The 27,152-nt window shown below is 39.7% G+C and overlaps 2 protein-coding genes across 2 annotated transcripts; one reads left to right on the top strand and one right to left on the bottom strand.

The window, feature by feature from the left end:
* Positions 1-2,520: 2,520 nt before the first annotated feature.
* On the bottom strand, positions 2,521-9,451 carry slc41a2a (solute carrier family 41 member 2a; the record flags this gene model as incomplete). The annotated part of the gene is made up of 10 exons (XM_083893510.1): positions 9,155-9,451; positions 8,962-9,069; positions 8,044-8,115; positions 7,812-7,956; positions 7,169-7,315; positions 6,059-6,206; positions 4,674-4,753; positions 3,042-3,173; positions 2,792-2,940; positions 2,521-2,697 (listed from the first exon to the last, which is right to left on the bottom strand). The coding sequence occupies exons 1-10, from the start codon at positions 9,233-9,235 to the stop codon at positions 2,521-2,523; spliced, it is 1,239 nt and encodes a 412-aa protein (XP_083749636.1). The 5' UTR covers positions 9,236-9,451.
* Positions 9,452-12,143: 2,692 nt separating this feature from the next.
* Positions 12,144-27,059, top strand: washc4 (WASH complex subunit 4). The gene is made up of 33 exons (XM_083893502.1): positions 12,144-12,258; positions 13,402-13,541; positions 13,644-13,697; positions 13,782-13,847; positions 13,990-14,035; positions 14,148-14,215; positions 14,309-14,391; positions 14,516-14,558; positions 14,676-14,779; positions 14,909-15,029; positions 15,276-15,396; positions 15,512-15,639; positions 15,743-15,903; positions 15,997-16,123; positions 16,425-16,550; positions 16,632-16,739; positions 16,825-16,971; positions 17,069-17,148; positions 18,699-18,804; positions 18,961-19,077; positions 19,445-19,613; positions 19,715-19,869; positions 19,960-20,034; positions 20,123-20,227; positions 20,322-20,456; positions 22,148-22,256; positions 22,342-22,408; positions 22,790-22,876; positions 23,090-23,237; positions 23,759-23,855; positions 24,291-24,487; positions 25,895-25,991; positions 26,150-27,059. The coding sequence occupies exons 1-33, from the start codon at positions 12,198-12,200 to the stop codon at positions 26,212-26,214; spliced, it is 3,513 nt and encodes a 1,170-aa protein (XP_083749628.1). The 5' UTR covers positions 12,144-12,197; the 3' UTR covers positions 26,215-27,059.
* Positions 27,060-27,152: the final 93 nt, after the last annotated feature.

The following is a 27,152-nucleotide window of genomic DNA, read 5'->3' as shown; positions in this document are numbered from 1 at the left end:
TGAAGGAGCGTTATCGCAGGTCGTTCCTCCCTGCAGCTGTTAGACTGTACAACAAGTACTGCTCTAAGTAGACCCCACACACACACACACACACACACACACACACACACACACACACTCTCTCCACTCTCCATGTGCAATATACTGTTCATTTTTCATTGCTGTAATATACTGTATATATTTTTTCATAATGTAAATTTTTTTTAAGTGCAATATATTGTCATTTTTCATACTGTCAAATTTTTTATACTGTAGTTTTTCTCATCAGTGCAATATCCATATCCTTATTTAATATCCTTATTTAATAGCTCAACCTTGTTTCCTTACACTGTAAATACCATGTGCATACTGTGTATATTCTGCAGACCGGTTGTAATGTACATTCTACATTCTATTTTTAAACCTATTTTTATAGTCAGTGTTAATATCTTTATATATTGTACTTTATATATTCTATTTCTTTTTGGTAATGCATGTTTATTATTTATTATCCTTATCCTTATTGTCTTGCTTCTGTAACACTGGAAATATCTTATCTTATCTTATCCTATTACACATAGGTTCTCTCCTTTGACACATTTACAGCTTTAACCTGACATCCAGGCATATTCACACAGACTGGCCGAAGCCTCTGCACACACACACCTCACACTCAGAGCCACAACACTATAACTGTGCAGCATTTTACAACAAAAAACGCCACAACAGTGTCGTATCTGACTCAGCTGATTTTTGTCTTGACTGTGTTAAGAGTATGCATTGAGAGGCAAACAGGAACTTCCTCATGAGAGGGTTTATTGTCTGCACCCAGCCTGTCTGCCAGTCCTGAACAATACTTCGTGTCAGAGAAGTACAGACGCTTCCTGTTTCGACCAAATAGCCCTAAATTTCAAAACCTGTTGTCGTGCACCCTGTACGACTGTGAGAGGATCGATTGTGAGACGATCGTGAGAATGTATAGATTGGGCTGACACTACTTGTTTTACGGGGGAAAGCTACCCTCATAAAAAGTGGGAGAAAGGGGCGAAACCAAATGTGGGGTTTAAGATAAGGAAGTCAGAGAATCACTAAAAAACTATGTTCGTGCTCTTTGCAGGCAGAGTTGATCGGAGATTCGACACACATGTACACTCTCTCTTGAGTATCTGCAGTACTCGATCTGACAAATAAAACTCCCTTTGTTTTCCACAGACATTGGTGTGGAAAGCTGTGGTTCAAATCCTGGTCAGGGCAAGGTCAGCTAATAACCAGTGTCAGCCCTTAGGCAAGGCCTTTAATACTACTTCCCTTTCCGTGCCTGGATATTTGGGCCGGTTGTGTCAGGAAGCGCATCCGGCGTAAAAAATCTCTGCCAATCTCTATGAATTTCTAATGAGTCTTTTAACGACTGTCTGACACTGATGAGAAACAGCATTTCATTGTATGCTATACTGAAGGAAATGACAGTGAATCTTGAACCTTAAAACGTTTTTAAAGGGAATTTGATGAGCATTCGATGAGCAGTTTGAGATTGGCAGAGTGCTGACCGTGCTCAATCAGAAGTGAAAAAAAAACTCAACAGGATCTTGTATTGACAAGCATTGACTGTCAAATGTATCAAAGTCTGCTCAGATGTACATTAATTCAAGGGAAATACGAATATCTGGTAACGCTTTCTTTTACAGTCCACTAATTACTAGGTATTTACCTTTACTCTCTCACTCACTAAAGATAAAAAATATATATTTTATCAAGACAGATGCATTAAAGCATACGCTTTTATCCAGAGTGAGGAATAATAAACCACATAGAAGAAGTCTTAAAAAGAAATCCACTAGATAGGAATAGTGGACTGAGAGTGCAGAGAGTGGATGCAAGTGCAGCAGGAGTTCATGTAGGGAGGGGGTAAGAGCGAGGACAGAACATAGAGACAATGATAAAAGTATAATATATAAATATATGAATTAATTAATGAATTAATTAATTAATTCATTAATTAATAAGCTCAAAAGTGTTAAAGAGCATTAATTATTTCATTAAAGTCCCTCTCTCTCATACTCACACACACATTGTGAGCGTGTCTTACTCTAGCATGACAGATTAACATTTAAGCATTTAGGAGACGCAGTTCGTACACATAGCTTGATGAAACGATAATTGTGTTTGCCACAGCATATTTTCAATTAAAAAAAAGTCAATTCAAGGTGGCCAAACCTGACAGTGTTATATTTCATATACTGTAACTGTTAGCTGGAGATTGTGTCGAATCACCTCCTCTTAAATGTGCGTAAAAACAAGGAAACGGTGGTTGGGGGATGTATCGTGGATGTTTTTGTCAGACAAAATGAAGACTACTGGACTTCAATAAGTATTTTATTCACTCAAATAACAAATAAAAATCACACAGTGTGTGTGTGTGTGTGTCATGTATGGTCTGTGCACACATAACTGCATTTGGACAGGGTTGTCTCTGAAAGTCAACTTCTTAAAGTATTACGTATGCATTTAGCTCATGACCTTCCTGAATGTGTTCAGTTATGCTTATACACGGCCCGAGTCACCGACACACCACAGCAACAGAAAGGCTAGAGCGAGGAGAGCAGTCCCTAGAAGATCTCCGAGGGCTGTGAGGTAAGGTATTGAGTAACTATCAGGATCCTTACGCCTCAGCCATAGACAGTGGACCAAACAGTCAGCCATGCACAACAGAGCACAGACCTAAGAGACGGACATATTTATTTGATTTATTGTAGCGCAGTGATGATGATGATGATGATGGTAGTGGGAAATATATTGACTGCATCTGACTTACCTGAATAAAGGAGGCAGACAAGAAGGTGACAGTTAAGAGAGGACTGGGATATGTGTGGCCTCCTTTCATCAGGTGGATGGCATATAAGAAGATGAACTGCCCGGGGATGACTAAAAGAAGCAGAGTCTGGGCCGAACGATGGTTTGCACCTGCCATAATAAAGCTACACATCAGCCTGTGGGTGTGTAGTAATTGGACAATAGAAGATATCTATTGTATTCATATTATGTGTGACCTATCGGATACTCACCTGTCCCAAAAAACGTGCGACAAGGGTTGTAGCAGCCCCTGCGCTCCTCCGGAACTACTCCTGGTAAGAAGTTCAAATGCAGATTCGTGGACAAACGACTTGCCTGAATGGACACAAGGTTTCCTCCGATACCTGAAAACACAAGAAGAAGAAGGTCGGGGCAGGGTCAACAGTTAGCGTTGAAGTCGTGTGTTTGCAGTGTGTGGATTGATCCATTGGAAAACCCCTCATACAGAACAACACTGTGGTAACTTTAAAAACCCCTTTAAACATAGTGTTACTTCTTCGGACTGCATCTAGGAACACTAGATGGCACTGCATGGTGAAGGAAACAACAATAGATTGGATGATCATGATAATGAGAAGCCATAAAATAACAGTGTGCAGTCCCAATGAACGTCCAAGCTGTGTATCTGCGTCATTACCTTGTTTAAGAAGTCCTGAAGGTTCGAAACAAAGAGTTCAGCCACTGCTGAGAACGCTGTGTTTTATTGTAATCTGGGGCTCAGCGAGATCTCTGAAAATCCCGTAATAGTTACATAAACAGCGGTTCTCCTGAACAGCAGATCCTCCTGCTCCGGGCACTAGTCCGGGCACATCCGGTTGTGTACATTGAACCGCAGAAGAAGAATAACGTCCGCTGTGGAGGTGTTTCACGAGCGACAGTGTCTTCTGACTCCGGGTCAAAGTCATAAAAGGGACTGCGGCGGGGAGTCGTGAAGAAGCTATTTTTAAACACTGTTAAAACAATGTTTTGATGATGAGGAGCAGTGCATCCACCGTTCCAGAAGGGGGAGCTGCGCTTCTGAGAGCAGGTGTGCTGAATATGTCACTTCCGGGTTACTGGCCAATCACAACACAGTCTCAGGCGAGATTAATCGATTTATGTCTGAAATAGCGCGGCTGACAAGTGCTTCAAAAAGGACAGATTTCTATCGGCTCGTTTCCAGCAACTAGGAGGTTTTTGACCATAAAAACAAGTTAATGTATGTAAGTAGACCTCCATAACTCACATATATGTGCAACAGGACCGCTCTATGTGAGCTTTAATGTTGTGATATGTAAAGCCGTCTTGCTTTACCCGCGCTGTTTATTTCTTCCACCTTGTCTGCTCAGTCAGGTATACTCTGTCTGCAGCATGGTAATGTTGCCAGGCAGGACAAAAAGTCATAATACAGGTAGAGATGTGTGGAGCTGAGAGAATTACTCAGCATTGTGGGAACTCATTTGACAATAGGGTGAATGTGCTGCAAGTTCCGCACTAAAGTATGATCCACATCATTTGTCTGATAACATATACGTAGAAGTTATGCTGGATACTCTGTTGCTGTGTTCTTTATATACAGTATGTATGTATTCACATATCAAATAGCACTTTCAGTTAACGTTACTATTAATAAGTGACGAGATGTTCCCCTCTCTGAAATCGACAAACATTAATGTGACGTTGAGACATCTGCATTTCTGTGTATCCACTGCAGTGAGGTTAAATGTTCAAATGAGAAGCGACTGTGTTGAAGCCTTGAATCCTTGAGTGGAAAGGTTATATTATACCGAATGTATGTTCATAAAAACAAAATTTTTAAATGCACTTTCGGACCTAAATAACATTAACAACATAACTCAACTCACCATTTATGACTGGAGCATAAACTATAATTCCTGACAGGTTTGGATCTGACTCAGACAACTCCAGAATTAGTCCTCCAACACTGAAAGAAGCAGGTCAAAGTTGTTTAAGAGACTGATGTTCAAAGTTTGTGTGATGAACGCTCCTCTTACCATGTTGGACACATTAACCAAGAGATGCATTGCATTTATTTTGTCCATTGTATATTAAAGGATTATTTGAATTTTCCCAGCTGCTCTATTGCTAGTCAGAGGCATACGATGTTAAACATATTCCACTCAATTACTAATGTGTATAATGTGTACATTTGACTGCACTTAACCTTCATCAGTAGGACACAGCTGCTATGATAATTTATTTGTCATTGGTGAGCTTATTTTTCTTGTTTGGCTTTCTACACCTTAGATAAAGGTAAAAAGGTTTATTTTTTAATCCTTTGCTCAGCTTTATATGAAACCTACTGACAAAAGACAACATTATCCATTTTCATTGCTATATTTAAACTGTGAATATATTTTGCGTTTTTAAATTGGTTTGTCAAGCTGGTTAAAGAGTGACAGGTACCACTAAATTAGAGCTGAAACGATGAATCGATTATTAATCGATTACTAAATGAATCGCCATCTATTTTGATAATTGATTAATCGGTTTTAAGCTTTTTTTCATCATTAAAACAAGATTTCTGATTGTTTTAGCTTCTTAAATGTGAATATTTTCTACGTCTTTGCTCCACATAACAAAGAAATCATTAAAACTGAATCATTTTGGTTTGTAAACAAAACAAGACATTCAAGAACATCATCATTTCCAGGTTTCACAAACACTGATCAATGTTTTTTTTTACATTTTCTGCCATTTTATGGCCCAACCGATTCATCGATTAATGGTGAAGATAATCGACAGATTAATGGATTACGAAAATAATCGTTAGTTGCAGCTCTACACTAAATATTACACAAATAAGCATGGCCACTTTAATTGAGGATAAAAAATGTATTATCTTCAAATCAAAGGTAACGAGGATGCACGCGATATCAAGGGCTGCAGTATTAGCAGCAAGGCTGACGTCATCTGGACTTTAATTATATAAAATAACTTAAGCTGTACGTCAGCTTTTATGATTTTATGATGTTGAGTCGAAATGGTGCAAAGAATATGAGTTTCTTCATGTTTCCTGACGAAGTAAGTTTAAGTAGATTTGTCATGGTTTTGTGAAAGCCTAACAGGATTTTTCAGATTGTTGGTCAGACAATTAATTACGTACTGACAGAAAGATTTGAATCAGGTTTGTGAGCGGGGAAACATCTAAAACAGGACAGTGGCTCCCCAGGACAAGGAGTGAGAAACCCTTGGGGTAGAGAGACAGTTACTACGCCGAGGTGAGTACCTGCTGATGGCCATTGCTGTGATGATTGGTTCCCAACCTGTACGGAGCAGGATCTGACTGGCTGGGTGTTTGGAGGAGATGACAATCCAGAGAGGGATCAGGCACAGGAATAACAGATCCACCAGATATAGCACATATGGATACAGGTCTGATTGGAGAAAAAGGCATTTATTTATAATACCAGGACTTGCTCTAAAACAATGTCAGTTCTCTGATCTTTGTGGGTATAGAGCATTGGTTCTCAAAGTGTTGCCCGGGGGCCAATGGCGGCCAGCAGAAACATTTCTGGCGGCCCGCAATGAATTACAGTTGATAGTTTTAATCCGGGAGCTACTAAGCTTGTTAAATGTTTATTGGATATTACTGGATACAGACCAATAAGTGTAAACAAAAATTCTGGGTATTTACCTGGTTTCTATATGGTGAATTTTAGTGTATTATTGGGTTATAAGCTGGTAATAAGCAGGTAGCTACAGCCCCCAATTACTAGCTATTTACCCAGTAAATATATGGTAACAGAAATGTGTTACTTGGTATTAACCTGTAATTAGAAGGTAAGAATGGCCAAAAATGTTATTATATTAATGCTTAAATGACATTATATTAACGCTTATATTACTTAACGCTAAACTGTAGAACTGCAATCAGGTCATTACAATTATTACAAATGGGATTTATTTCTGTTTTTTTCCTTTGGCGGCCCTCAGTCCAATGTTGGGTTCCTAAATTGGCCCTCAGGTATCAAAACTTTGAGAACCCCTGGTATAGAGCAAGTGCCATCTGTTGGCCAATAGTGAAAACTGCATCGCATCAAGAGTAATCCCATACATCAGGGTTTCGCACTCCTGGTCCTGAGGAGACACTGTCCTGCGGAGACACTGTCCTGCATGTTTTAGATGTTTCCCTGCTCAAACACACCTGATTCAAATGGTCATTAAGCTCTGCGCTCTAACGGCCCATTTATTTGAATCAGGTGTGTTGGAGCAGGGAAACCCCTAAAACATGCAGGACAGTGGCTCCTCAGGACCAGGAGTGAGAAAGCCCTGCCATAAACCATCCCTAAGTGTGTGTTCCAGGATCAAAGTGTCTGTGTGGACTGATTGCTCTTGCCTGAGAACGAGTAGAACCACTGACTGCAGCAGGCCAGCAGGGAAAGAGTGATGAGATCCCCAAAGCTGGCAGCGATGGGTGTGGCCACATTGTCGGGATTGATTCCCATTCGCTTGGAGCCGATGATCAGCGCCACCAAGATTATACCTCGAGAGTAAGACAAAATTCAATAAAACTGTCCTTTTTCATTCAGGTGTATGTTTTCTTTGGTTTTCCTTGTTAAAGGAATAAATGCAGTTTGGTGACAAATGCTATGTTTATCATTGCTGAATGTGCTTCAACCAGACAAAAACGTTCAGGATTTATATTACAGTTCTAAATGTGACACATATTCAATCACACATATTACATACCTTATCATAAATAGAATAATATAGCCCTAGTAACAGTGAAATGACCTGGTTTTATCTGGATGAAGCTGCTAAAAACACCATTTCCATTACTAGTGGTTGTTCCGTCATGTGTTTTTTTACCCCTGTATCCTCGTGAGTACATGTTTTACGTCACTGATGTACCGTGGCACTCTCTTTGAACTCATATAATAGTGATATGTGCTGCTGCATTTTTGTATCCACCTTAACTTGACATCAGACGTTAAAGGTCAAGGTCAGTGGGTCAAGTGTAGGATAGGTTGTGTTGGTACCTTGAAGCAATGAAGCCACGAATGCGGTAGAAACACTTGTGGAACACAAAAGCACTACGTGATTAAAGGCCATCTTTCCCTCTGCCATCCAGCCTAAGAGAACCGCCATGATGGAGGCTAAGAATCCCAGTACTGTGGCTTGCAGCTGTAAAGCAAGAAAGAAATGACAACAGGGTTTCAGGCGGTTGGAATTCATTTGAACAGACAAACAATCATGTAAAAATGTGTTTACCTGCTTGAGCGCCAGATTCCCAACAATCAACATCCACTTTTCCCTGGCAGATCCCATTTTCCCTGCATTCACCTTACAACAAACAATAAAAAATAAATTTATTCAATATGAATGAATCGTTCCTCTATTGTATACTTGTAAATATTATCATGTATAGCGTATGTTGTGTTTATACAGAGTCTGTATGTGTGTCGCTGTATCACATATATACCTAAGACAATACGATATACGTATACGGTTCATGTAAATAGTCTATTCTGGTTGCACCTTACACAAATATACACATATGTTCAATGTTCTGTTTCCTATTTTAAAAAATAAATAAATAATAATAATAATAATACTTGTCTCATTGTGAGTGGATTGTTGTGTCAACTGACATAATTGTACGTATGTGTGCCTGCTAAATGGCCCCTCAGGCACAAATAAAGTTGTATTGAATTGAATTGAATAAGAAAAGATGTCACAGTATATTCAAAGAAGACACATGTCATGTCTATAAGTATTATGTAACAGGGATGTGTAGTCAAGGTCTGTGGCCAATAATAATTTGATCAATAATTAGACTAAAGTTTGTCTGAATTGTTGTTTTGCTGTTGCCATTCAAATGTGTCCTGCAGAGTAGTGTTTACTGTATATTACAGTGCTGCTGTGGACTTCACAGGTCTGTGAGGAGTTTCACACTAATCATTCAACAGAGCCTAAATATAACTCTGAGAAAAATAATTACCTTGTCACACACTTTTGCATTGTTCACTTTCACGTCAACTCTGCACATTACCTACATAAGCAATATAGTACGTTTTCTTGTTCACCAGGACGTGTCACTTACGCATTCGCATCACAAATGAGATTTCAGCCGTGTGTGTGAATGTGTTGTGTGTTTGTGTCTGTGTGCGTAAGACGGCACACACTCACAGCAGTGGAGAGTCTAGAGGCCAGAGTCATTTCCAGGTTCCCCTTCATGCCCAATAGTGCAGGGACCAGGATTACAAGCTCTGGTGTTTCCACGAACACATCCCAGTTCTGCCAACACCACAAGCACACAAACAGAAACTCAGCTGATTTAGTACTCAGTGCAGTGTACCGTGTCCTGCTTCCGTTTCCTCACCTTGACTACATCCAGCAGCATACCAGCACAGACTGTACACAGCCCAGCCAGTAGAAATGGCACCAGAATCTGCATCACCATAGAACAGAGTGACTCTGTACGTGCACGTTCAGCTGCATCATTTGCAGTGATATGTTCACTAACTCTTGACTGACCATAGAGTTTATCGGGCAGGAGATAATCTCTCTCGGTTAACTCCTGTGGCTTGGATTGGAGGCTGGTGTGGAGTGGTGAAATATCCTCATTAAAGCTGATGCTTTGTCGACTTTCAGAGTGATGGGATGAGGATGGATTTGATCTGTGCAGTTGGTTGGGGCTTCCTTGACCAGAGATGCTCGTGGGTTTTTCTGACCCTGGGACAACCATGGTGTAATGTAGGGCTTTGGCAGTGTGTTGTTGCTGCTGCTGCTGCTAACCTGGATCATGAGAAGTTCCTTCTCTGGTCAGACACAGCAATCCTGAAGACATTTTTTGAATACAGATCTTGAACAACATTGATACAACTGCATCCACAACAGCATCAGTAATGTGTTATATTTATATATATACAGCTTGGACTATGATTTGTGTGGAATGTTTCCCTCCACAGTTGAAAGCCCATTTTCACCACCTAGAATAAACCCTGGAATGCATCACAAACGACATACATTTGCATCAGCATTATGTCGTACTTTCCTTTGATGTGGCCTTGCATGCTTGAAGAAGGCGACATAGTAGATACATAAAGAGTTTTAAACTATATGGGCCACATAGTTGGTGCAGTGATTAGCGCTCCATGGCTTCTGCGTGCAAGGTCTGAATAAGGGCCTTTGTGCATGTGTGTATGTGCATGGGTTTTCTCCGGGTTCTCCAGTTTCCTCCCACAGTCTCAAACCGATGCAGATTTGGAGATTAGGCAATTTGGTCACTCTAAATTGAAAGCGAGTGTGAGTCAATGGGTGTTTGTCTCTATGTATGTGGCCCTGTGATGGACTGGTGACCTGTCCAGGGTGTAGTGAGTGAGGGCAGCATTACACCTCTCCATGTACAGCCTGCCAGGAATTATTAAAAGATTTTTAAAAAAAGGCCATAATAAGTAATTGGAAAGAAAAGCTGAGCTATTCGAGAACAAATATTGTTAGCATTCTGCAACTAATATTGAGTTTGTCTGTTTGACAATTGCACCCACAATTATGGCCACTTCTTAGCTACTAATAAGCATCCACAACTACTTGTATTTTGTATTTTTGAGCAACTACTAGAGTAAAAAAAACAATAGGAAAACAATTTGACAAATGAACTTGACAGCTCCTGTAACCAAAACAACACATAACAGAAATAATCCCTTGTATTCCACCACCACTTTAATTCAGCAGTAAGACTATCTAGTAAGTTATCTGCAATATAATGCAGCGTCTCAGCATTCTTCACCTCTGTGGAAATTCAAGTGAGCTACTTTGGCATGCAGAAAGGGAAGCTGTTGCTGCATGAAGCTGTTTCAGTCAGCTGATGATGGTAGAAATGACCGGCATTATCGGCAATAGAGGCCGTGTTGTCTGACCAAGACAATGCACTTCATTTGGAATTCCTAACGGGTGATCAGGTACTACGGAAAAGCTGGTTCCCAACTTAAAGAGAGGTATTGTGCAGAAAGTGCCCAGCCAGTTAAAAACAGAATCTGCTAAACCGCTGTCAACAAATGCGTCAGGAATGGTTCCAAAACAATCCTGATTTTTAAAGTCCAACTTTGTTGGAAATAAACATATTCACATATGGTAGCACAATCCTAAACATCACACTGTGTGAGCAAAAAAACAAATTAATTAATTAATTCAAGGCTGAGTGGCTAATGTTGTGTCTGACTGCCAAATTTGAAATTTGAAATTTGAAATAGAAAAAGCAGGCGACATTTTCATATTGTATAATGAAGGGCTTTCTACAATTGTTTTTTTTCTAATCTAAAAGCACATAATACCATATAATGTCACATTAGTCAATGGTTATGAGTAGAATAGAAGAATAAATAAAGTGATTTACCTCAATGTGACACCTCTATTCTGTTCTGCTGCTGCTGCTGCTGCTGCTGCTGCTGCTGACCCTGACTCGTCCTCATGGCCCCTGTTGTACTATCCCTGGTCTGCATGAGTCTTCACTGTGGCAGCACCCTGACCACACACACACACACACACACACACACACACACACACACACACACACACACACACACACACACACACCAACATTCTCAGTCCCGACACTCATAGAACAGACATGTATTCCAACACTAACATTTACCATCACAACTTAACCTTAACTTAAATTCAACTATAACCAAAACCTTAAAATCAAGTCTTGATCCTCCCAAAGCCAAAATGTCCCGATAAAATAGCTTTAAATTAAATTTGGTCCTCACAACCTACCACATATGTACATAGAAAAACAGTGCAGCACAGCTATTTTACTTAGGACACTGCATTGACTTCCATTCATTGAAATGAAGTAAACGAAACCTATACACCTCGGTATTTTTAATTTTAATGTAGTAACTGTTTTTGGCCACATTTTTACATATGGCACCTTTAGTATATGACATTAACTGTACTTAAGAATCAAAAGTAATTTTCTGATATAAAATGTACTTAAGTTTTAGAAGTAATAAAAAACTAAAAATAGGGATTGAATCCTGGTAGCTCAGTGGTTGGGCGAGTTGTCTTTCAACTAAGGTTGTGGGTTCAATTCCTGGTTCTAGTCTGTAAATAAACTGTAGTGTAAATCTGCTCATGTTGCAAGAAATATAAATAATAATATAAAATAAAATAATTTATAAAGATAGATAGATAGATAGATAGATAGATAGATAGATAGATAGATAGATAGATAGATAGATAGATAGACTACTGGTCCTGACATGATCAGTGTTTTTCAATTTATAGAAGTGCTAACGAATGCTGACTCCATTACCCATAAACCCTAGCGGCCATTCACAGAATCATGAGACCTATCATGGGACCCTGTAGCTCCACTTTTTAGCAGAAACTCTCTTCTGTCACCTGTGCAGTCAGCCATGGCGGCAGAAACCATCGCACCTGACTGGGAGTTTGACCGTTTTGACGACGGTTCTCAAAGTAAGTGCTGCGTTCAGCTTCCGACGCGCAGAAAGCGAAGCTACTACACGGCGACACACTACACTTAGCTACACGCAAACTCCGGTGCTAGCTTGCGCGGCTAGCAAGACATTTCGCCATTCCAGGCTCCGTCTATTTACTGGCTAAATACACATATTTAAAATTCTCTGGCGTCAGTGTTTACTGAGCGTGAATTGGCAGCACTCAGAGACTGGTTCTAATGTAAAGTGTAAACACGAGAGTAACGTATGACAGGGACGCGTTAGCTGGCGGCAATCGCCGCACACTGTCAAAAAACAGCTGGTCAGTGTGACTGCTGCATATAAACAATACTAAATGACGGTTTGTTACTTTTATTTATAACAAGAACATGTATTGAAGTTTAATAGTGTGTTAATTAGCAGTCGACACTTTGGTTAAAGTTGGTTATGTTATTCATTCCTGTGTCTATGATGCGTCATTTCCCTGGATCATAATAATTCAGTAAAGTTACTTTTGCTTCTCTTTCAGATGTGTCAATCGTTCAAACTACAGGGTTTAATCACAAAGGCTCAGCATTTGTCGTGCTTTAACTGTGTAAATAAGGACATCGATATTCTGATTCAGAATAAAATGTGGAGTATTCAAATCTCAGCCAAATGCTTTGACCTTTTTCAGATTATGAAATCATAATGGACTTCACAGTGTTCCATGTTTATACATTTACAAATGTTGAGTTTTGCTGCTGTCTAACATACAGACTTGTTAATACTTAAAAAAGAGGTAACCAGGCTTTATTTATTTTAAAGCCTTTATATTGGTTTATAATTATCATGTGCACACATTCCCAAATTGATGTTTAATGTTTTACTTTTGTACATGGTTTTGAGTAACATGTTCAATGCAGGACCGTGTAATGTAATATCCCATATTAACTGTATATATTTAAAAAACATTATTATTATTATTTTTTTAATTAAACATGCATCTCAATGAATGTGTTTTAAAAGACTATTGAAATGTGGACAACATTTTGTAATTGTTGTTGTGGAAGTTGAAAATTAGCAAGTCTCATGCAAAGTGCAATAACCTTGATCACATAAGCACAGCACTTGAGTAGATGTGATCTCTGAACTGTCCTCGATCTGCCTTTTCATCGAACAGAAATACACACCGAGGTCCAGTTAAAGAACTACAGCAAGTTTCTAGAGGAGTACACCTCTCAGTTGCGAGGTATAGAGGAGGCTCTTGATGACTCCATTGGAGACGTGTGGGACTTCACTCTGGACCCCATCGCCCTGAAGGTAGAACACCATTGACTCTACTTTACACCCTGACCATTTGCACAACTGGGTTTACATTGACACAAATTAAGTCTTATTTCGTACCAATTAACTGTCTTTCAGCTTCTCCCATATGAACAGTCCTCTTTACTGGATTTAATTAAAACAGACAACAAGGTAAGTCAAGATACCACCAAGTCTCATATTACCAGTGCTTTGTTTTTCCTTTTAATCACCAGTCTTTTTATGTATGGTGTGTAGGTTCTCAATAAAGTCATCACAGTTTATGCTGCACTCTGCAGTGAAGTAAAGAAGCTCAAGTATGAGGTACACATTATCAGTAAACTCTGCATGTATATTTGTTCTTGCAGTATCTCTCTGTATGTATGTATGTATGTTTTTTTTAGTTATAAAATACACATCCAGATTGTGTGCTGAAATTATGTTTAATATGTATGTCCACTTGTAGGCAGAAAACAAGTTCTACAATGGCTTATTGTTCTACGGAGAAGGAGGTAATCCATCAGCTATTGGTGCTTCCTGTTATCCTGGGGTTTTCCTTACATGAACAAATTGGGTTTTTTGGGGGGGTTTATGCATATTTGTGCATTTACTTTTGTGTTACAGTGTCAGAAACTGGTGTTGTTGAAGGAGAGTCCCAGATTCAGATGGGTAGATTCATCTCATTCCTTCAGGTGAGAAGTTGATCATTTCTGACGAGCACATTTTTCCTGGTTTTTACCTGGGATTCAGAAAACACTGATGGCTTCACTATCTTCTGTGGATAGGAACTGTCTTGCTTCGTGTCAAGATGTTATGAAGTGGTGGTCAACATTGTTCATCAGCTGGCGGCCCTTTATAACAGCAACAAGTAAGACCCATGAGCAAAAGGCTGTTTTGGTGAACATAGAGAGTGCAGTTGTGGTTTGAGTATTTTTTTTTAATGTGTTTGTCCAGTTACAATCCAAGACTGAATTCTTGTTTTTATGTCGTAGGGGTGCAACGAAAATCATAGAGTCTTCAGGAGTTCATTTCCAGGTTAGCTGATTTGAGGATTTTAAGTGTGTGCGTGTGCGTGTGTGTTTGTGTGCATGCGTGTGTATTTTTGGTCTCTAAATATCTTTATGTATCCTGTGTTTGGATTTCCAATTTCAGATAGTGTATGAACACCTTGGGGAATTGTTGGTGGTACTGCTCACACTCGATGAGATTTTGGAAAATCATGGTACACTAAAAGATCACTGGAAGATGTATAAAAGGTAGAAGTTCAATTTTCTTAATGTAGAAAAGAAAGTCTGCTGTTTTCCACCCATCACAGTGCATCAATTAATCTTTTTGTAGATTCATTTTGTAATGATCTACTGTGTTGTCATCATTTTAACTCATAGGTTATTAAAATCAGTGCACCATAACCCTGGGAAATTTTCCATTCCTGAAGAGAAATTGAAACCATTTGAAAAGCTGCTGTTGAAGTTGGAGGGACAGCTGCTGGATGGCATGATAATGCAGGTAACCTCGTTTTTTTTTTTTGTACCTTTATTTAATGTGGAGAAAATAAGGATGATGAAGGCAGTTGTGAAGTCTTTCAGCCTGCCAAGGCAAAGCATTGCCACTCTGTGAATGTACATGTTGTCAACTACATATGTGCGTATTGCAATAGCTTGTGTCAATTTAAAACATCTTTCAGTAACCATTAATCATTTATTTATCGTTCATGTCACCTTCATTGACCTTATACGCTTAACTGTGTGACAGACGTGTGTGGAGCAAAGATTTGATGATCCCGGAGAAGTAGCTGTTGCCAAAAACAGTGTCTTTGCTGAAGAGTTTGCCTTTAACATTCGCACCATATTCACCAATGTTGAGTCAAAGATTGGTAAGTTCCTCCTCACATGAAAACTTGGTTTTCTTTGGTGGTTTAAATGTTTTTTTGTTTTTTTTTTGTATCTGCAAATTTAAATCTTTTTGTTTGTTTGTTTGTTTGTTTTCAGGTGAACCTTCAGAAATCGACCAGAGAGATAAATATGCCGCCGTGTGTTGTCTTTTTGTGCTTCACTTTCACATTTTCAGGAGTGTCGACAAAAAGTTCTACAAAGCACTGCTGGATGTGTGTAAAAAGGTAGTTTTGTGCTCTTGACTTCCAGAGTTGTGCAACCTTTCATTGATCCTGATGTCAAGGCAGCAAACGCATTTTAATCATGCGTGTCTGAATTTTTCTCCAGGTTCCAGCTGTCACTTTGACTGCTAATATTGTCTGGTTTCCTGACACCTTCCTCGTTGCTAAGATTCCTGCTGCAGCCAAACTGATGGATAAGAAGAGTCTACTGGCCATCAGGGCGCAGAGAGACACCTACTTGCAGCAAAGAGCTCAGACACTGACAAAGTCAGTTGGACCAAAACAGAGTCACATTACTTCTGGTTGAAGTATAACTTTACATTTGAGAATCTAATTGTTTCTGTTGTCTTTTCTCTCCAGGGATGTGCAGTCTTATTATGTGTTTGTAACCTCTTGGATGATGAAGATGGAGTCCATCCTGTCCAAAGACCATAAAAGTGACAAGCTGGCTGATGACCTTAACAGCAGGTGTAATGTGTTTGTGCAGGTAAAGACAGCATAATCCACTCATAACGGAGCAGAACAGCCAGCACATAACACAGCTTTCATATTTAAGCAATGCTTTATAGATTCATTGATTAGTCTCCATAAAAATAGAAATCTCTGACTTGTTTTAAGTTAAGTTACTTAACTATTGAATAGTGTCACACTTATACAGACAGCAACACAAACGGATGCTTTCTGTAATAAAAAATACAAAAAAATGTAAAGATTATAAACTTGTTTGTAAACAGTTTAAAAAAAAAAAAAAACTCATACACCCTCATTGTGTTTCCTGTCCCATGAAGGGCATCTTGTACGCGTACGGCATCAGCACTATCATCAAGACCACCATGAACATGTACATGTCAATGCAGAGACCCATGACCAAGACATCTGTCAAAGCACTGTGTCGACTGGTGGAACTGCTTAAGGTTTGCGTCTTATTTTATTTCCACTAAATGTATTATCTGTTTTTGTCAAAGTAACACGGTCAGACTATGTGACCTCCTCAGGCTGTGGAGCACACGTTTCACAGGCGCTCCATGGTCGTCGCCGACTCTGTGTCTCACATCACGCAGCAGCTGCAGTCCCAGGCCCTGAACGCTATCGGCACAGCCAAGGTAAACAAAAATATCAGAGTTGTGACATAAGTGAGTACGGGTTTGTGTTCTTTTTTTTTGATGCTTGATGTTTTTCATCTTAAAGAAAAGGGTGATCTCTGATAAGAAATACAGTGAGCAGCGGCTGGATGTGCTGTCGTCTTTGGTGCTGGCAGAAAATGCCCTAAGTGGACCCGGCACTAAAGAGCGACGCCTCGTGGTGTCTCTGGCTCTGTGCGTCGGCACTCAGCTGGTATGTTGGGAGAAGTCGTTGCTTGATGTGACTCTTCTGTTTCTTTCCTTTTACTTAATCTTAGCTTCATATGTGAAATTGTTCTTCCTTCTTGTAGAAAACGTTCAAAGATGAGGAGCTGCTTCCGCTGCAGCTTGACCTGAAGAAGTTGGATCTGATAAGTGAGCTGCGAGAGAGGTATTCGTCTTTTCACTTGTTAATATTGTTCTTTTTAAGTGCAATATTTCTGTAATCAGTGCATTATACAATCCAGTTGTTTCTCCATCTGTCATGCTCTGTGTGAAGAAAACTGGGAGGAGTTTATAGGCCACTGTTTGATTTGGAAGAGGCAGCTTTCAACATCTTGTGTAATTGGACACAAGAGATTGCGCAGAAGGTTAAAAAACTCTTTTTAAACCTAGAGCATTTAAATTGCAACATCTTAACCCATTATGGTCTGAAGCGCCTGGAAAAAATGCCTCTAAAACCTGAGCTTCAATGTCTACTAAATGACTGATTTCTCAGCCTCTGTAGCAGATATAGGAAGAATATTCAAAAAGTATTTGGGAGCTCACACCTGTGGCTTTCCTGTGAAATTTAGTTTTAGATACAAAAATGTAAAAGTAAAGTGAATAACTATTTTAAATTAAAAAAACAGTAAGAAAATAAAGTAATATCAACATGTGTCAGTGCCTTGATTTAGTCCTGATGGAGTGTGAAGAACAAGAACAGCATGTAATGACTGTAACAGTCTGCTTCACATGTGACGGTGATGATGCTTACAGCGCTGTGGCATCTGTAGGTAAATCCACTGTCACCCCTGGTGTGCGGTTGTAAACACTCTGTCAGTTACGGTGGTATTTATCGTCATTATCGCCGACCTAGTCGTCTTCAAACATAATTATGTCTTTGTCCTGGCAAAATAACATTTTCTCTTAAGCAAACACACACAGATACACATTCTTATCTTTAGCACACACACACACACATTCCTTCACACAGGTACCCCATTCATATATGCACACCTCCCTAACACTTAAATCTTAATACACATAATCCTCTTGGCACCTTTTATTACACCTAGACAGCTCTTACACAGAACAGACCAGCCTGGGGTCCAAGGTCAACCAGCTGCACACACACAGCATAGAGCCACAACAATATATCTGCAGAATTCTCTCATCTTCCTCAGAGCCATCTTAGACTTGCCTCAGAACGGTTGTCTTCTGTTGTCTCTCTCTTTGCGCAAAGAATAAACCGATGCTACAGCCCAGTTGCTTTTTCATCCAACTTTATTTCCACATCAGACGTCTCAGACAAACAATTGCCACAACAGTCTTAACCATAAATCCCGGTCGATTTGTTCAGCGCGTTCGAAGTTATCAGCGATGACGTCACCGAAGACGCATCTCTTTAAAATCACTGCCTTCAGAAATCTCTCCACTGTCAAAGTCGCGCAAAGTAATTTCAAAACAATGTCGCGAGGAACCCTTATACCCCCAAAAATTTACTTATCCGCTTTGATGGCGTCTATGAGAGAATAAAACGCGTAGCCGCTCTCTTGGCGTCTATGGTAGAAGTGCGGCAATGCTTTCCCGGCGTCAATGGGTTAAATGCCAGTTACTTATTTTGGCAGGTGACAGTCAACAGTTATCTGTCAAGGTTAAACTTATACTGTCATATGGCTCTTCATCACTGTTGATGAAACTGTCTTTTGACATGTATACTTGTTTTCCTTTGTGCCTCAGGGTCAGGATTCAGTGTGACTGTAGTTTCCTTTACTGGCATCGAGCTGTGTTTCCCATCTACCTAGACGACGTGTACGACAATGCTGTGGACGCTGCGAGGATACATGTAGGCTTTTAAACTTCCGATGTTCTAACCACACACCGATGTTAACTTTTCTTTTTATTTAATTGTTACCGCCTTCTCTCTTCTCTTTTGTTCTTTATTGAATTGGTTCCCTGCTGACCTGTCCTCCTGGGTGCCATTTCTGGTTGGCTGGAGCAGTACATGTTCAGTGCGCTGAGGGACAGTGTGCCTTCCATGCTGCATGCCAAACATATGGAGTCATGTGACCAGCTACTGGAGAGCTATGACAAAGAGATCATGGATGTGTTTAATGAGGTGACATGTTTTAACCAGAATCAGGACCAGTGGGCAGTATGTACAGTATGTGTAATATAGTGTTCTGTTGTTTGATTCAGAAGTTCCTTTTGTATAAATCCACAAAAAAAAAATCTATCATCCATATTTTTGACCATCCCATTTTCAAGGGCATGAAACATCAGAAGTATTTATTCAGACTTAAGTGTGAACTAAATATGTTTTGGGCCATAATATGTGAATTTCACTGTGCATCATAATGTTCTGCAGAAACAATCTGGTCATTTTTAAACACAGTTGTGATGATGTTTCCTGCAACATGATTGTTGAGTGAAGAATCATACTGACAATGTGTTGATTCTAAGTTTTGGTTAATGTTCTCATGCAGCACCTGCTGGACAAGCTGTGTAAAGAGATCGAGAAGGACCTGCGCCTCTCTGTTCACACACACCTCAAACTGGACGACAGGAACCCTTTTAAAGTTGGCATGAAGGATCTGGCCCACTTCTTCTCCCTCAAACCAATCAGATTCTTCAACCGCTTCATTCATATCAAAGGTGTTGTGGTGTACAATAAGAACTCTTATTCATATAGGCATTAAATGTGTGTATACAAGAACAAAGTAAAATGGTAAACAGTATACTTAATGTCCTTGCAGCCTACGTAACCCACTACCTGGACAAAACATTCTACAACCTGACCACGGTTGCTCTGCATGACTGGGCCACCTACAGCGAGATGAGAAACCTCGCCACACAGCGATATGGCCTAACGATGACAGAGGCACATCTTCCCAGCCAGACACTGGAGCAGGTTTGTGTTGCTTTGGTTAATGGATATTGGAGCTTTAGTTCAACAAGTGAAGGGTAATAACTGGGTGATAATCCTCTGTGTTCCCATCAGGGTTTGGATGTTCTAGAAATAATGAGGAACATTCATGTTTTTGTCTCGCGCTACCTCTACAACCTCAACAACCAGGTAAGACGTCCCCGTGTTCACCATCTGTGTTTCTAACTGAGCAGATGTCTGTGAACAGTATAACTGAAATCTCGTTGTTTTTCAATAGATCTTCATAGAAAAGGCCAGTAACAACAAGCACTTGAACACCATCAACATCCGTCACATCGCCAACTCCATCCGGACCCACGGCACAGGCATCATGAACACCACGGTAAGATCACAGGCGAGCGAGTGGAGTGATGGTTTTTCTTCACTTGAGATTTCATTGTGTTGTCTGTTGCACGTCTCCTCTTTGCATTCATCAGGTGAACTTCACCTACCAGTTCCTGCGCAAGAAGTTTTACATCTTCAGCCAGTTTATGTACGATGAACACATCAAGTCCAGACTCATCAAAGACATCCGCTTCTTCAGAGAAACAAAGGACCAGTCTGACCAGAAGGTGAGGAAAGACTCAATTTCAGTTACAGTCATGCCAATAAAACAAGATAGTTTTTATTACCAATGAAACACCATTGGCAAGGCTTCAAATTTTGCATGGGCATCACATACCACCTGAGAATTATCCCTATCTTTGTAGCTTTATTATTAATTAGCAAATGAATTAATTTATTATGCTAAAAACACATTTTTGCCTTTATCTTCCAGACTGATGGAGATATTGCCTTCAAATTTTGTACAATGATTCATGTAACAACTATCTACAAGTACAATCATTATTACTTTGGCTATGATTGGTAATAGTTACATGATAAGTGAACTGGTTAACTTATTAGTGAACACAGAAAAAATAGTTAAGGCATTTTTTCTTTATTATTGAGCTCATTTGGACACATTGAGGATATCATGGGTTTATTTAGCACTTATTCATAATATTTATTACATTATAATATAGATGTATTAATTATATAAAAAATAGTTAAGCCTCCATTTCTTTATTAATGCATTGAATGGAAAGTTTGAACATAGTGTATGCTTTTTCATGAAATTTAATAAACATAGTGTATGCTTTTTCATGACATTTGGACACTTAATATTCATAATATTTAACAAGGTATAATAGGTTAACTAGATTTATTAAAAACTAGAGAGAAATTTATGAGTTCAGGTATTCTGTGTTCAAATAGAGTTTATATGGATACTTTGAACATGTATAAAGTGTAGTCAGCATTATATCATAATATTTAACAGTTATTTTGTTGAATTTATTAATAATTAATTAAAACAGTTAGTGGCAGGTGCGAGTGCGTGTACTTTGGGTATATTGGGAAGTTGAGGATTGGACAAGTTCGCGGATATACCCCTTGCTGTCGGCCCCCGACAGCGTAGGCTAGTTTATTAGTTTAACAGAACTGTTTACAAACACCAAATGTTGAGGGGGTTTGACAACACACATGGTCCATTTGGGTGCGTTATCAGTCTGCTAATTACACCACCATTTGTGTGAAACTGCCGTAAAACAATATAAATGGTCTCAGGTCACAAGTCGGTCATGTTAAACAATTACATTTGAACATTCCTGAGTAAGACTTGCATCCCTCTTCACAAATACAAAATGTCCATCACAACAGCGGCATGAGTAGTGCACTGATCGACTCACCTCCTTCAGACTCTTATTTTGTCTCACTCTACCTGCAGTTCACACAGACACAACAATGCAATGTTTTTCTCCTTGCAAACCAAACTGACTTCCATCTATAATGACAATAGTGCGGATCCAGTCACAGGAAGTATTTTAATGCATAGATTGACTTGAGTGCCATCCACAATCCATTATCATATTAACTGACTTTTTGTAAATCTACTCTCTTAAAGAAGTTTTACTAGATTTCCTGTCCTGTTAGATCAGGGTTTCTCACTCCTCACTGTCCTGTTTTAGATGTTTCCCTGCTCAAACACACCTGATTCTAATGGTCATCTTGTCAGTAAGAAACTGAAGTCTGATAACGACCCATTTATTTGAATCAGGTGTGTTTGAGCAGGGAAAAACACCTAAAACATGCAGACAAAGTGGCTCCCCAGGATCAGGAGTGAGAAACCCTGTGTTAGTCTTATCACCAGGTGCGATAACTCCGCTCCCTCTCTCCTGTTTGTTCAGCTGAAGTTGTTTATGTTCTTGGTGTTTTGTTGTAGTATCCATTTGATAGAGCAGAGAAGTTCAACCGTGGCATAAGGAAGCTGGGCATCACCCCCGATGGACAGAGCTACCTGGACCAGTTCAGACAGCTCATCAGCCAGATAGGTGAGGAAATTCTGCTGAGATATGTACAACTTTTGTCGATATCTCTTTGCAAAGCCAACACTCTTCTTACGCCGTTTCCTTTCAGGTAATGCCATGGGCTACGTGCGTATGATCCGCTCTGGAGGCCTCCACTGCTGCAGCAGTGCTATCAGGTAAAGACACTGTATGTGCTTCTCCGGATTGAATGCGAAGGACTGAAAAAGTATTGAGAAAGCTTCAGAAATACTTGAACTTGATGCAATATTGAGGTTAATTTCATAAAATTAATATCCACCATTCAGAGCAGGGTTTCTCACTCCTAGTCCAGGGGAGCGACTGTCCTACATGTTTTAGGTGTTTCCCTGCTGATTAAAATAAATGGGTCGTTATCAGGCTTCAGCAGAGCTTACTGACGAGCTGACCATTTGAATCAGGTGTGTTTGAGCAGGCAAACACCTAAAACATGGAGGACAGTGGCTTCAGATTCAGAGGAATTTGCTCTTTATTCAAGTATTTTTATGACACATCTAAAACAAAAGTGTTTACATCTCAAGGTTTGTCCCTGACCTGGAGGATATTGTCAACTTTGAGGAGCTGGTGAAGGAGGAGGGACTTTCAGAGGAAACTCAAAGGGCTGCAAGGTGAGTGAAATTTGAGAATCACATACTTTTATGTTTACTATCTACTATTACTATATTAATCACTTTTTCTCAGATTAGATTATTGTAATTATTGTCACACATAAGAGTAAATGATAATATATTCTCTCTTTTTAGTTTAATACAGATAAATGTGGCACCATAGCTAGAAACCATAAGAAATTAACCCTTCATCATTACCACTGTTATTCCAAGTGTCCTAGACTCAGTGTTGGGAGATCTGACCAGCAACTCTGCCGAGGGCACCGAGTACTTCAAGATGCTGGTTGCAGTGTTTGCGCCTGAGTTTCGCAGTGTCAAAAATATGCACCTGAGGAACTTCTACATGATTGTTCCCCCACTGGTCAGTTTGCAAGTCTCAGGTTTGCTCTTTCCACTGTTCTTCTGTTTGAGGCACTTTTGATAATAGGTATAATACATAACCACACTGTTACCTACTCTACACTGGCTACCAGTCAAATTGTTACTCATTTTTAAAACAAACAACTAGTTTGGGCGAAGGTTATGACGAAGATGCTCAGAACCTCTACTATGATTATTTTGAACTAGAAAATAATTGATAAAAAAACTCTTGTTAACCTTTGAAGTGCTCTAAAAGTTTTTACTTTTAGAAAATAAAAACTTTAAAAGAAGAAAATGTTCACGTTACAAACAAGATTTCTCATCATTTTAGCTTATTAAATTAGAAGTCTTGTTTTAATAATGAAAAAAGCTTCAAATCGATCGTCAAAATAGTTGATGATTAATTTAGTAATTGATTAATTGTTTCAGCTCTACTCTGCACTATTATTGTTAAAGCGCTTTGTGATTTTTGCTATGGACATGACGTTTGCTTAATGGATGCATAACAAATCTCTCTTGTAGACGGTGAATTTTGTGGAGCACTCCATCAGCTGCAAAGAGAAACTCAACAAGAAAAACAAAAGTGGAGCTGCTTTCACAGATGATGGTTTTGCTATGGGTACGTGGGCAAAAGTGATGCATCTTAAAGCAGTTAACTTAACAAAAAAAACATCCTTACAGCTTTGTGTTGATTTGCTTCTCTCTTGGCTATTGACTGTTGAAGAATTAGTGCCATCTAGTGGCGAGACTGCATACTGTCACAAACACAGGACTCTTCTGCTCACCCCTCCTTGTTCAAGCCCATTAGAGAACTACCGTGGTCTTTGCAGACCAGAAAGGGATGTTTAATTAGTTTTTTTTGTTCGACAGCAGCAAAGCAAGGCCCTTTCCTTAAGTACATAGAAGACTTTTATTGTAAAGCTACACAAACCAAACCAGTTTTTATTTTAAATCCATGTGTAGTACATTCATTTCCTGCCCCCCCCCCAAAAAAACCCTTTCTAGATATTCTATTACACACTGGACCTTTAATCTTTTCTGTCTCCTCTCTCAGGTGTGGCGTACATCCTGAAGCTGCTGGATCAGTATCTGGAGTTTGACTCGCTGCACTGGTTCCAGGCCGTCAGAGACAAGTACAAGAAAGAAATGAACGCTGTGTTGAAGGAGCAGAACGTCCAGTCTGCCAGTCAGGATGAGAAATTGCTTCAAACCATGAACTTGACCCAAAAGAGACTGGACGTCTACCTTCAGGTAAAGTCTTAAACTCTCTAAAGTCTTTTTCTTGGTCTCTGTTGATTTTCATTTGAACTCTGGGGAAAACACGGTTTGGTTGACTTCGTTTATAGGTCACACATGCATACTAGTGACTTGTAAAGCAGTTGTTTTCAGTGTTACTGAATCATTGAAACCAGTTAATTCAAAATATTTGCATGACTGGAGCACAGACGCCGACTGACACAGTGAACACTGAACTGAAAAACAGTTGCAGGGGTTGTGATGGGGCTCACAATTGCCGGCTTTCAGCAGTGCTGTCACTAAATACACCAGACTCCTATGTTAAATCAGTGTTTCTCAATTCCGGTCCTCATTAAAGGTCACATAGAGTGGTCCTGTTGCACATATGTTAGTTATGGAGGTCTACTTACACATATTAACTTGTTTTTATGGGCAAAAACCTCCTAGTTGCTGTAAACGAGCCGATTGAAATCCTCTTTTCTGACGCTGTTCATCACCCGCGATGTTTCAGAGTGAACTTTCACCACCAGAAGACAAGATTCTTGTGATTGGCCATTACTATTCAGCACACCAGCTCTCAGAAGTGTAGCTCCCCCCTCTGGAACGGTTGATGCACTGCTACTCATTATCAAAACATTGTTTTAACAATGTTTAATAATAGCTTCTTCATGACGCCCACCGCAGTCCCTTTTTATGACTTTGACCCGGAGTCAGACCCAGAGTCAGAAGACACTGTCGCTCGTGAAACACCTCCACAACGGATGTTATTCTTCTTCTGTGGTTCAATGTACGCAACCAGATGTGCCCGGACTAGTGCCCGGAGAAGGAGGATCTGCTGTTCAGGAGAACCGCTGTTTACGTAACTATTACGGGATTTTCAGAGATCTCGTTGAGCCCCGAGATTACAATAAAACACAGCGTTCTCAGCAATGGCTGAACTGTTTGTTTTGAACCTTCAGGGCTTCATAAACAAGGTAATGACGCAGATACACACTAAAAAACAGCGTTAATTGGAACTTCCGGTCGAGTTCCGCTTTAAGAAACACTGTGCTAAATGAAGAGATTTTAGACATTTCTTTGCTAAATACCAAGTATTCAGGGTTTTTAACTGATGTACAGTTCAGCATTGTTGGGTTTGATTCTTGTGTTGGACGTTGCTCTCATAACTCCTTCCAGTCTTCTCTTGGAACCTCGCTAGAGCAGATACTAAAAAATTACCATCTACTATTGCTAATGGAAAAGCTAAAGAAACGTGCCGAGTCAAGTCGTCGCGGGAATTGAAAAAGTGGCATTTGTGTCCAGAAGTCTGTCCTGTTAGATGTGGAGCTACAGTATATTCTATCAGGGACATGAAGAAACCGCAGTGTTGATCTGGACGTAGACGTTCTTCTTTGCCGAACCCATGTTTTTCTCTCGTTGCAGGAGTTTGAGCTGCTCCACTTCTCCTTAAGTAGTGCCAGAATTTTCTTCAGAGCGGACAAGACTGCAGCAGAGGAGATTCAGGAGAAGAAGGATAAAGGTTTGATGGCGTTGTGATGATTAATGAAGTCTTTAATTATGCACAGGCACTGGCAAACCCATTTCATGAGAAATAAATTAGTAAAAAGACAGTGTGATTAATCAATGAAGTCTCTGCCTTCATCTCTCTTTGTCATAGTATCTTTATTTTCTCCACAGAGGAAGCTGTTAAAGCAGGAGGAACTTCAGACGGCGCCATCCCATCTGACTCGGTCTCAAAGTAAAGCCAGCAGACGGCATTCTCATGATGGATCACAACACTGAGACAACTGTAAAAAAAAATGACCTGAGCACATACATGGCCAGAAGAAAGTGTGGAAAGAACATCTCAAGTTGTAAACAACACTGAAATATGTGTGTGAATCAGGGATAAGAGCCTTGAAACTGGAGAAAAACGACACAGAAAATGAACGTTTTCAGCATAAAATTCAAGTGGATCTTTTCTCATGACCTGGCCGCCTTTTGATAGTCAAACATTCAGCCTGGATGGACGTGATTATTTTTCTACAGTGGAATCCTCAGCAGAGTTCAGTGATTTCAGTGCCGTTTTATGACTGCAGCTTTGTTTATGTGCTGAATCTCATTGTAATGAACGGTGATTGTTTGTGGTTTTTGTTGGCACCATGCTGTGCTACAGCACATGAATTCTGAGAATGTGAGAAAGTGCCATGTCTGTCTATTACAGGGTTTCTCACTCCTGGTCCTGGCGAGCCACTGTCCTGCAGGACTAAGAGTGAGAAACCCTGGACTATTACATTACTAACTAAAAGGTGTGTATATGCACTTTTTTCAACTGTAGATGTTTTGTCTGCCTAATTAACTTTGAAGCCCCACACATGGAAGTCTGCCTGGGGTTTGATGATGTCTCTGCAGCACATTGATATTTTCATATTTTGTGTACGTGATAATCAGGCTGCGGTTTGGTCAAAGTTACATTCCATGATTTAATTTGCTTCAAAAGTCTTAATCTTTTAATACATTTGCACTTTCATCAGATCGCTCAATGAGGAGTATGTACTGTAGTTGCAAACTATAAGTACAGATTACAAGCTTAATGTTTATTGAACATTAAAACTACAATGTTAAAATAAATGTGTCTCTTTAGTGACCATGTACAGGCTTTTTGTCAGTAAATTTGTTCACAAGATGTTTAACTTTTTCA

This window comes from Microchirus variegatus, assembly GCF_963457635.1.
Source record: "Microchirus variegatus genome assembly, chromosome: 8".
In the NCBI taxonomy this organism is placed as follows: Eukaryota; Metazoa; Chordata; class Actinopteri; order Pleuronectiformes; family Soleidae; genus Microchirus; species Microchirus variegatus.
Note: the sequence above shows the minus strand (reverse complement) of the source record. Positions and strands in the feature narration are given on the sequence as shown.

Bases quoted from the DNA above. Each gene is read 5' to 3' on its own strand.
- washc4 (XM_083893502.1), top strand. From the start codon at position 12,198: ATGGCGGCAGAAACCATCGCACCTGACTGGGAGTTTGACCGTTTTGAC. The intron at 18,805-18,960 runs GTAGGCTTTTAA...TGGCTGGAGCAG, and splicing joins TGGACGCTGCGAGGATACAT to TACATGTTCAGTGCGCTGAG. The intron at 22,877-23,089 runs GTGAGTGAAATT...TGTTATTCCAAG, and splicing joins GAAACTCAAAGGGCTGCAAG to TGTCCTAGACTCAGTGTTGG.